We start from the raw sequence: 10858 nt of genomic DNA on the forward strand, positions 1-10858 counted from the left end.
CCTCAGCAGAATGGAGTGGCTGAGAGGATGAATAGAACCTTGCTAGATAAGGTTAGGTGCATGTTGATAGGTTCAGGTGTCCCTAAGGTGTTATGGGGTGAAGCTATAATGACAGCCTCATACATTGTTAATAGGACCCCCTCAAGTGCTCTAGGAGATAAAACCCCTGAAGAGTTATGGACAGGACATGTTCCTGACTATTCACATTTAAGAATCTTTGGTTGTGCTGCCTATTCCCATCAAAGTATAGGAAAACTTGAACCTAGAGCCCAGAAATGTGTTTTTGAGTTTTGCAATGCTGAATTTGATCAGTTGTGCAAAGAATCTGGTATTAAAAGGCATAAAACTGTACCTTATACTCCTCACCAGAATGGAGTGGCTGAGAGGATGAATAGAACCTTGCTAGATAAGGTTAGGTACATGTTGATAGGCTCAGGTGTCCCTAAGGTGTTATGGGGTGAAGCTAAAAGGTTTTAGAATCATCACCAGTAGAGATGTTACCTTTGATGAGTTAAAGATGCCTTGTTTAGATAATAAAGAACCAAAAGGGGTACCTGGTGATGAAAGAGGTGATGGTACCAAGCGGCAGGTGGAGCTTGGTTTACCTACTGAACCTGTTAGTGATGAACAGGTAGATGAAGAAGCTGAAATAGCTTCTGATCCTCAAGAAAATGAAGAGGAAAATGTTCAAGAAAATCTGGAAAGTCAGCCTGATGAATTGGGAGATTACCAATTAACTAGAGATAGGACTAGGAGAGAAGTAAGAGAGCCTGTTAGGTATGGAGATTACCTTTCACTTGCTGTCTTGTCCTATCATGACTTAGTGTTTAAAGAACCAAAATCTTATGAAGAGGCAATGAGCTGCAAGCAGTCTGAGAACTGGCATGCTGCTATGATAGATGAAATGGACTCCTTAATGAAAAATGAGACTTGGATTTTAGTTCCAAAACCTGCAGGTAAGACCCTTGTTGATTGCAAATGGATCTTTAGTGTTAAGGAGGGAAATACTGAAAAGGTGCCCATAAGATTTAAGTCTAGACTTGTAGCAAAATGATTTACGCAAAAAGAGGGCATAGATTATAATGAGATATTTTCACCTGTGATAAAGTATACAACAATTAGAGTTATGCTTGCCCTTGTTACTCATTGTGATTTTGAACTTGAACAAATGGATGTGAAAACTGCTTTCTTGCATGGTGACCTAGATGAAGTGATTTATATGAGATAGCCACCTGGTTTTATTGATGAAACTAAATCTGATCATGTGTGTCTATTAAAAAGATCATTATATGGTTTAAAGCAATCTCCACGACAATGGTACAAAAGGTTTGATAATTTTGTATCTACTATTGGTTTCATAAGAAGTGAATATGACCATTGTCTTTATTTTAAAAGAAATGATGAAAATGCTATTGTTGCATTTATACTTCTTTATGTGGATGATATGTTGCTAATTGGTCAGAATATGCATGCTATTAATCAGATAAAACGGTCTTTAAATGCTGAATTTGAAATGAAAGACCTAGGACATGCAAAGAGAATCTTAGGTATGGAAATCACGAGGAAAAGGCACAGTAGGATACTGTACTTGAAGCAAACTGCATATATTGAAAAGATGTTGACTAAGTTTGCCATGCATAATTCTAAATCTGTTTCACTTCCATTGGCCAGCCATTTTAAGTTTAGTAAAGAGCAATGTCCTGTAAGTAAATCTGACATTAGGCAAATGGAAAATGTACCTTATGCTAATGCCGTAGGTTCTGTCATATACACTATGGTATGTACTAGACCTGATGTAGCTCATTCCATTAGCTCACTTAGTAGATTTATCGCTAATCCAGGACCAGACCATTGGGGTGCTCTAAAATGGCTGTTGAGATACTTGAAAGGATCTTCACATGTTGGTTTGATCTTTAGTGCTTGTAATGAAGGTGTTGTACTTAAGGGTTTTGTAGATTCAGATTTTGCCGGAGATAGAGACAATAGGAAATCTACTACTTCTTATATGTTTACTTTGTGTAATACATGCATTAGTTGGAAATCTCAACTTCAACCTATTGTTGCTTTATCTACTACTGAAGCTGAGTATGTTGCTGCAACTGAAGCAATAAAAGAAGCATTATGGCTTAAGGGCTTATTATCTGAAATTAATGAATTGAGTAACCCTGTTGTCTTGTATTCTGATAGTCAAAATGCAATTCACCTATGTAAAAACCCTGTTTTTCATGAAAGAACAAAACATATTGATGTTAAGTTGCATTTTATTAGAGATGTTGTTTCTAAAGAACTTATATTACTTGAGAAAATTGCAACTCAGTATAATCCAGCTGATGTAGGTACTAAGGTAATTCCTTTAAACAAATTTAAGTCTTGTTTAAAATTTTGAACATTGATGCTAGTTAAGTGTTTTGTTCTGCACAGGTGCTAAAGTTGATGCTTGTTGAGAATGCTGGGAAGCTGTCTTCTAGAGAAGGACATTTAAATTGTGTTTTACATTTATTAGGCTTCTTGTTTGATTACTGGCATCAAGGTGGAGATCTGTTGGGCTGTGATGCCATTTGATCCAGTCCAACTGTTAGGCAATGATGAAAAGGCCCAAATTGGATTTATTACTTGGTCCATTAAATATATACCTAGAAGGCCCACTTAACCGAGCCCAATATCCAGCCCACACACCATTAGTCGCTCTTGGACCGTTGGATTGACCCGCTGATCAACGGTTGATGATATTTACTATAAATATCCTCCTTACTCCCTGCTTGGCTCTTGGATCGTCACTTTCTGTTTTTCTTCTTTCTCTCTGCCGTTTGGAACCTTCGAGTTCCTTTTGTCTGTGTGATCCTTCCTTCTTCTCTTTGTGAGGTTTCTGGTTGATTATCTTTGTGATAATCGTGTTCTTGTGTGATTCTCCTTTGTGTGAGTGATCAACCGAAGGTAGGCAGTTTGATTTCTTGAGTCCAGTGAAGTGACCTTGGTGTGTTGGGTTGTGAGGGTTCGTTTTGAGTCTCGGTGCCTCTGTGATGGTAAATGGGTGTGGTCTGAGCCTTCGATTGAAAGATCTAAGCCTTGATGTTGTGATTTAGGGTTTATGATGTAATCTGCGATTCTATGATTTCATCTATGTTTTCTTGGATTTAGTTTGTAATAAATATATATGTGCATTTAGTCTTTGTAATTTAAGGACTTGAGGTAAACAAGAGTACTAATTTCATCCTCTGCTGAAGATATATACTTAATAGTTCGATTGTACCTGTATTTCGTCGGCTCCAAAGGCTTCTTTTAGAGCAGCCCAGATCATGGTTCTCTTTCCCACCCCTGGTTGTCCTTCGAATATGAAATGACCGCATTCTTCTGCTTTATTTTGCTGATTTCTCACTATCGTCTGCAGCCTGAGTGCTGTTTCCCGATTGCATAGAAAATCTTGCAGATTAGAAGGCCGATATTTGCTGGCCCATACATATTTTCTTTCATTTTCTATCGTATTTGTATCCTTCTTATTTAAGAAATCCATTTCAGCATCAGTAACCTGAGCTACTGCTGAAGGTGGGAGTAAAATTGGTGTTTGTCCAGGTAGGAGCACATCTGGTAATGGAATTGGATCTGGCAAGGACTCTGCTTGTAGAGGAATTTGTTGTGGTGGCGAATATGGTAATGACACTGTATATGATAGCGCCGGTGTATGTGGTTTTTCTGAATCTCTCTCCCTCAATGACTTCTCCTTGTTTGATGAAGTGATTGTATCATCGTTGCTGTTGATGGAATGAAAGGTAACTTTTTTCCTGTCAGAGTCTGATTCATCTTTTGCTGTTTTGGTTCTAATTTTTGTAATCGTTGTGTCTGTTTCTCTGATTTTTTCTGCACGAATGTTGTGGGAACTCTTGGTCGAAGAAGAACCAGATGATGATGATGTTTTATCGAGCTTTCTGGAGGTAAAGCAAGACGAACCCCATTCTTGCACCTTGATGGCAAAACTGGATTTGGAACCAGTACTGATGAAACTTGTTGCATTACTCTCTCTTCCAGGACTCGACCCTGAGTATTTTTCTCTGTTGATTACCAGGGAAAAGTCTGTTAGTCCCTTGTAATAAGGACTGCTGGTCGAATATCTTGCCTCTAGTCTTTTATTGAACTCTTCGAGCTTCTGTGCAGTTAGGTCTGAGTTCTTCTTTCTTCCAATGTAGTCACCGAGTTTCTTTTGGAAGGCAGTGATTGGTGAGCCGGCTGAGCGAGAAGAGCGCATGGACTTGGTCGAAGGTATGTAGGGGTTGGAGGGAGAGGGAGGACTGTTGATATCGGGGGCTGATTTTGAACGTGGAATCGGAGGACTCGGCATCGACAGGCTGAGAATGAAATGACTTCCTGGTTTAGGTAGCAGATGAAATTCCCAAGTTTGTGTTCTTTCCTTTCTGTTTTGCCAGTAAAAACAATGAAGTTCGGATATCCATAGGAAGAAAATGTATGTCTTGACATTATTTCGATGAATACAATGTTTATGTGGAAGCAATCCGTTTTCTCTGACGAATGGTAATGGGCTGTAATTATACTATTCACTTATACTCTTGGACGGCCGAGATGGTTTTTCTTTTATTTTAGGGATATAATGGATATTTATATTCCTATATTAGGTCATCCTAGTTTCTTACATGAAGGAGATCGAGGAGGCAGTTTTTTCTTCAAATTAAACATGAGAGGTGTGAGGAAGAAAACCTTGCGAAGTTGTAATCCCATTCGACATGTGGGCTAATTTTCAAATTGAGAGTGAATTACTATAAACATTCGTCTGTGGAACCCAAAAAATCTAGCAATATCTCTTTTTTATTACGAAAAAATTTCAATGACGAATAGATATAGATCTCACACGATTAAAGACAACATGTAGTGTCCGATAAGGGTAGTCCAAAGACAAGTTATTTGTTTAGGGAGATTTAACCACTAAAAATTTTATTATTATGGTCCTTTGTAATGAGATGAATCTAGTATTTATCACTTGTAAGGTGATTATACTACTAAATTGGTCACCGTTGCCGTATTGACATGTCGTCATCACAAGGGGTCACAACTCCGTGGAGGTCATCAGTTCGGTAAAAAAAAAATCCGTCAACACTCGTGTCCATTGCTTGTAGTGTCATACAAGGTCTCTCATGAAATTTTGAGTGCCATCAAGTTAATGTCTAGTTATCCTCTTTCTATTCTTACTCTCCCAATTTCGACATCGTCTTTATGTTTTGGCAATCTACCTTTTCATGTCCAAGATCCTTATGAGAGTAACAAATTGCTATTTCTAAAGTATAAGTTACTCATTCGAACAATCTGAAAATAATACATTGACAGAATTATCGTATTGTATTTTAAACAACGTAATGAGATGATTAAAATGATCAAAATGTTAATTTGAGCCCACCGATTACACGATATTTTCTTAAAACAAATTTACTACATTCAAAGTGCTAGTAGTGATGACTACTCTAAAATGCTTGAAGAATGTTTGAATGGCCACGAACGAATATGTAAATAGCCCTCTAAACCCAAACAGACAGCACCATTCAAAATTAAACACTACATCCGTTAAGTCAGTTAACAGACCTCTATTGAATCAGTTAACAGTCAACTCAAACCAGAAAATACTCGGGAAAAAGCCAACGGTAAGAAATAAAAAAACTATCCTTTAAAATTAATTCCATTAAGCACCAAAGAATTTGATTATTTACAGTTTGACCTAAAATTTAAATAATTTTTATTCAAAAAGGTAATGTAGTACAAGGAACCACCAGCATCCAAACACGAACTGGGCTTGGGCACGTCTTGTGCCATGCTGAGTGGAGCCGATTGGTCGGATGGCGATATAGACGGTGGGGTGGAGCGCACGTGTGAGTTTCGGACCAAATCCAATATGATATAGGTCTCTCTCATTCAAAAGATCATTTGTACTCCTTAGGGCCCAAACCCAATTACCAAACTTCCACTATATAAACTACATCAAAGTTTTCTAACTTTCTTGTGTGTAATAAGCGTGTAGTAATTTCCAATAAATCAAATTCTTTACTGGTCTATAGTTTCAAGTGGGTTATTTCGTTATCAAGTATTTCATTCAATTCTAAATGGATTTCAACATATTACGTCAATCACTTTGTTGAGTAGAACGTGAATATGCTTGGTCACATTAAAATCGAAGTACGAGTCCGACTAAAATTAGAGTTCAAATTTGACTCAATTCACAATTAAAATCATTTCTAACAATCTCCTCCATGAATGAAATATGTCGAGTTTTTCCAAACACCAATATCTGATAGGTATTTTGAAGTATAAATGGAGAAAAATTGCATCGCAATAACTAACTACAGACTTTAAAATTTCCATAATAAATTTATTGGATTTAATTGGCCAATTAGTAGCAAGATGCTTTGAATAGTCAGCTATTCAAGTAAACCTCAATAATAGAAGTCACATAGTTCCCTTGGAAAACAATTGGTTTTCACTTGTGTCCATTTTGGCACTGGACACCAACTGGTTCATAAGTGATTTTTAGAGAATATATCTTCACATAACTCGTGTAGAAGTCGCCCCTTTTCACCCACATAGGTGATCTCCATAAAGAGTAATATGCTATACTCCACTTAAACTATTTTGTAATCCAAAAATCAAGTGACAATGAATTATTTTGTGCCAACATCTTTAATTCTATACATGGTATCCAAAGATTCCCATAGTTCGTTCATGCACTTTGTATTACAGTACACATTATATAGTGTGTTGTCCAATCCATTGAATACATAATTATTACATAGAAAATCTGAATGCATCCATGCATCAACAGCAGCCAATATCTCAACATCACTTTCCTCCTCGATATATAAAGGTGAATCTTCTTTGAGGAATTTTTGCAAACTTAATGTTTTTAGATCAAAAAGCGTTTTCTATTGCCAATGCTTAAAATCTGATCCATTAAATTTCTCTAGTTTTTCTCCGATCGTATTAGAAAGTGTAGTATTAGAAGTTGTCATTTTTGAAACATAATCAGAAGATAAACGGTAAGAAGGAGTAGAAATAAAATAAACCAGAATAAATGAAAATTTGTTTTAAAATTGTTATTTTTGGATTATAAGTTCCTCATTCGAACAATCTGAAAATAATGTACTGGCAGAATTACCGTGTTGTCATTTAAACAGCGTAATGTAATAATCAATATGATCAGAATGTTAATTCGAGCCCATCGACTTCGCGATATTTCCTTAAAACGATTTTTCTACCTTCAAAGGTGCTAAAAGCGTGCATCAATTGTTTCGTAGAATAAAACGAATTTTGTCTCTTATGGAAGTAAACAACAATCTGCAGGAGTTCCAACGATTTCAATAAAGTGCTTTTACTTCGAGAACAATATTAGAATGAGACTTAAAGCAGAGAAAGTTTGCAATAAAAATTGTGTAATTATTCTAGTAGCAGAGCAGGCTATTTACAGATTCGTTTGTAACCATTCAAACATCCTTCAAACATTTTCATAATATTCAGCACTATTTAGACAACATCTAAACCCAAAACGGATAGCATTGTTTAGAATGAAACGTTGCTTCCATTGAGTCGGTTAACTAACATCTATTAAATTAGCTAACAGTCAACCTAGACTAGAAAATACCCAAGAAAAAGCCAACGGTAAGAAATAAAAAAAATTACCCTTTAAAATTAATTCCATTAAGCGCCCAAAAATTTGATTATTTACAATTTGACCCAAAATTTAAATAAATTTTGTCTAAAAAGATAATACAGTACAGGACCAACCCGTACCCGAAAATGAATTTGGCTTGGCCAAGTGTTCGTGTTGGGCCGACTGGACGGATGATGGTGGGTTTAGGACCAAACCCAATAGAATAGGTCTCACGCATTCCAAAAACTATTGGTACAATTGAGGTCCAAACCCAATTGCCAAACTTCAACCATATAAACTACGCTAAAGTTTCCTTACTTTTTTGTGTGTAATAAGTGTTTAGCAATTTTTAATAAATTAAATTTTTTACTAGTTTATAGTTTTAAGTGAGTTACTTTGACGTCAAATATTTAATTCAATTCTAAATAGTGTTCATTAAATAAATGTACAATCACCTCATAGAGTAGAATGTTAATTCGATCTGTCCCAATTGAAGTACGAATCTCATTAAAATTGGAGCTCAAAGTGGGCCTAATTCACTAATTAAAACCATTCCCTACAAATTTCCTATTGTCTTGGTCTCAAATTCATTAGCCTTCTTCTTGGGTTTCTTTTGCGCTCTTATACCCAATTTCTCCATTAGGAGGTTAGACTTGAGGAATCAGGAGATGGTGGATTGAATGAAGTTAGAATATAAAAGTGGACTTGATTAAAATGTAAAATAAATTAAGTCCTTGTTTGGTATTGATTTAAATCAAATTTTAATTTAAATTAAAGTCAATAAATCAATATTAAGTTCACATTTTATGGGTCCCACAATTTTTCAACCACAAATTTTAAATTTTTTTTTTTATCAAAATCTATTAAAAATCTAATTTTAATCGCTATCAAAAAAAGGGCTAAATATTTTTATAAAGTTCTTCCATATCTATTTTAAAAATGGATCATTGTTTTCTCTTAAAACCGTGAATATTTAAGAGATAAATGTCGTTTGCATTTGTTTATATATGCATTATTAAGGATTATTATATGTTCTTTAATTCCCTAAACTACATGAAACAATGCTAAGTACTATTTATGTGGAGAAAAACAAATGGAAGCTAAAAAATTGTTTATTCTCCACATAAATTGTCGATCAGTGAAATATTTTCCGCGTCCAATTAAATTCTGTCTTAAATCAACATTCTGACTCTTCATAACTCCTTATATTAAAATAAATTTTTTAATACATTAAAGTATTTCCAAAAATACCAGTAGAGGTAGAAAAATAATTCTTTTGGTATCATGAAAATTTAGCTAAATAATAATATTAATTATCACGCAACAACTGATTTCTAATTTTGCGAAATGTGACATAATTAATTAGTGGGATTATTCCATATGTACCGAATAGTGTCCCCCTTTCACAATGCATGTGGGCCTCGCGTGAATTTAAAAATGCCAACATGTGCTCCCCCTTGGTGTGAATAGTAGATAAAAGATTCGGTAAAAAAATTCAGTACTTATAGCATTGTCCTTAATTAGTGACACAATACTCAAGGATTCTTTTCAAATAAAAATACATTTAATCTCAGATATATAGATGACGTTTAACTTTGTAAGCGAATTTTGGTATTGAGTATTTACTTAGAACAACACATCATCCTTAAATAACGAGCTGGACTCAGCCGATAAAAAAATCGCAATTTAATCCATTGAGCATTCGACATTGAAGAGGCTGCAGCTTGTAAAGGCTGACCATGTTCTGCATCAGACATGCTTGAACAAAGGTTTATGTAAGCCGAGATGGCCTCGCCATATCAGGATAATTTGTCAATATCCCAACCAAAATCTAAGAAAATCAAGCGGAAGCAATGATCATCTTTGCAACAGAGTTTAGGTCGAATACGCAATGTCAATTGGGTAGCCAATTAGCATTATAGACAGGAAACCTTAGGCTTAAAGACCTGAGTATAGGGTATGAGAATCATCAAACCATTGGAAGTATCTTAAGTGTCCCAAAGTTCCATGCTCGACACTTTTGATTGAAGCGAATCAAGTGAAAATTTCATCAATATATATAAAGAATAAAGAAACCATATTTTTCACACATTTTGTACGAATTTTCAAATACGTAAAAGATTTGAAAAATATTAAAAATTTAATTGGACCTTTGAGCAATGGCCTACACATGAATTTGTAGAGAAAATAGCCTCGTTTCTCATAGAAGGCGGTCCCACCTTTACATGCATATAGATGCTTTCCATCAAGCATCTATAACTGCAAATAAACATTTTGTTTAAAGAATTATGGATTCATTAAAAGCTTTACACTTGACCTCCATACTCTCGTTACATTATCTTGCATTGTAATTAGGATGGAACATATGGAAACCCCACATGGTCTAGTGTTGTTGGCTATTGAAATGACTTGTTTTTACACATCTAACCTCATAGGACCTTCATTCACATAAGTTAAGTTGCCATCACACATAGCTCATCCCCTCAATGTTTTTCAATCAAGATAGCTCATTCTCTTATCAAATGATTGATCAAGTTTTATTTAGCATTCACACACTCTTAAGTGATATGAATTTGTGCAAAAATTTTGTTGTAAATTTTATATCACAAGTTGACGATATCGTATCTAAGTAATAAAATAATGAATAAAGTGTTGAACGGAGTGATTACCACTCATTAACTTTAATTAATATTTGCTCTAATAGAGGAGCGTACAATTAAATAATTTGAATTTGATTTTAATTATCTCTAATTATCAACTAAAGTATTTAAAAACAAGCAAACAAATCTTGTAATTTAAACAAGTCACAAAAGACACTAGGAAATTGAATCTGCCATTGTTAACATACTTTCATCTTCAATTGCACGTTATCAGCCCATTATTATTTCATATTGACAATCAATATTCCTTATGTTCTAAATTTCTCTGTCGAGATAAATTGTAAAAAATGAGGCTCAAACAAGGTTATAATTGTTGTAAATAATTATTAAAAAATTTTAAATTTCATAAATTAATACATTTTTTCTTTTCAATTTTTCTTTTTAATTTTCAGGTTTAATACAAAATTAAAACTACTAATATTGGATTGTAACTTACATTTTATGTTGATTTAATATACATGAAAATGGGAGTTAAATCTGACACTATAAAAGGAGGGATATTACATTGCTAAATATAACTTGAGGGAAGACTCTACATTTCATATATATATATATATAT

At 34.6% G+C, this 10858-nt stretch overlaps 1 protein-coding gene across 1 annotated transcript in view; it reads right to left on the reverse strand.

Annotated features, from left to right (window-relative positions):
• LOC111410414 (replication factor C subunit 3-like) overlaps window positions 1-4564 on the reverse strand; it is an 11738-nt gene extending 7174 nt beyond the window's left edge. Inside the window, exon 1 of the mRNA XM_023040729.1 lies at window positions 3251-4564. Coding sequence (XP_022896497.1) covers window positions 3251-4333 — 1083 coding nt within the window. The 5' untranslated portion in view covers window positions 4334-4564. The remainder of the gene's footprint in view (window positions 1-3250) is intronic.
• Between the last annotated feature and the right edge of the window lie 6294 nt (window positions 4565-10858).

Source organism: Olea europaea, chromosome 15 (assembly GCF_002742605.1).
Source record: "Olea europaea var. sylvestris chromosome 15, O_europaea_v1, whole genome shotgun sequence".
Taxonomy (NCBI): domain Eukaryota; kingdom Viridiplantae; phylum Streptophyta; class Magnoliopsida; order Lamiales; family Oleaceae; genus Olea; species Olea europaea.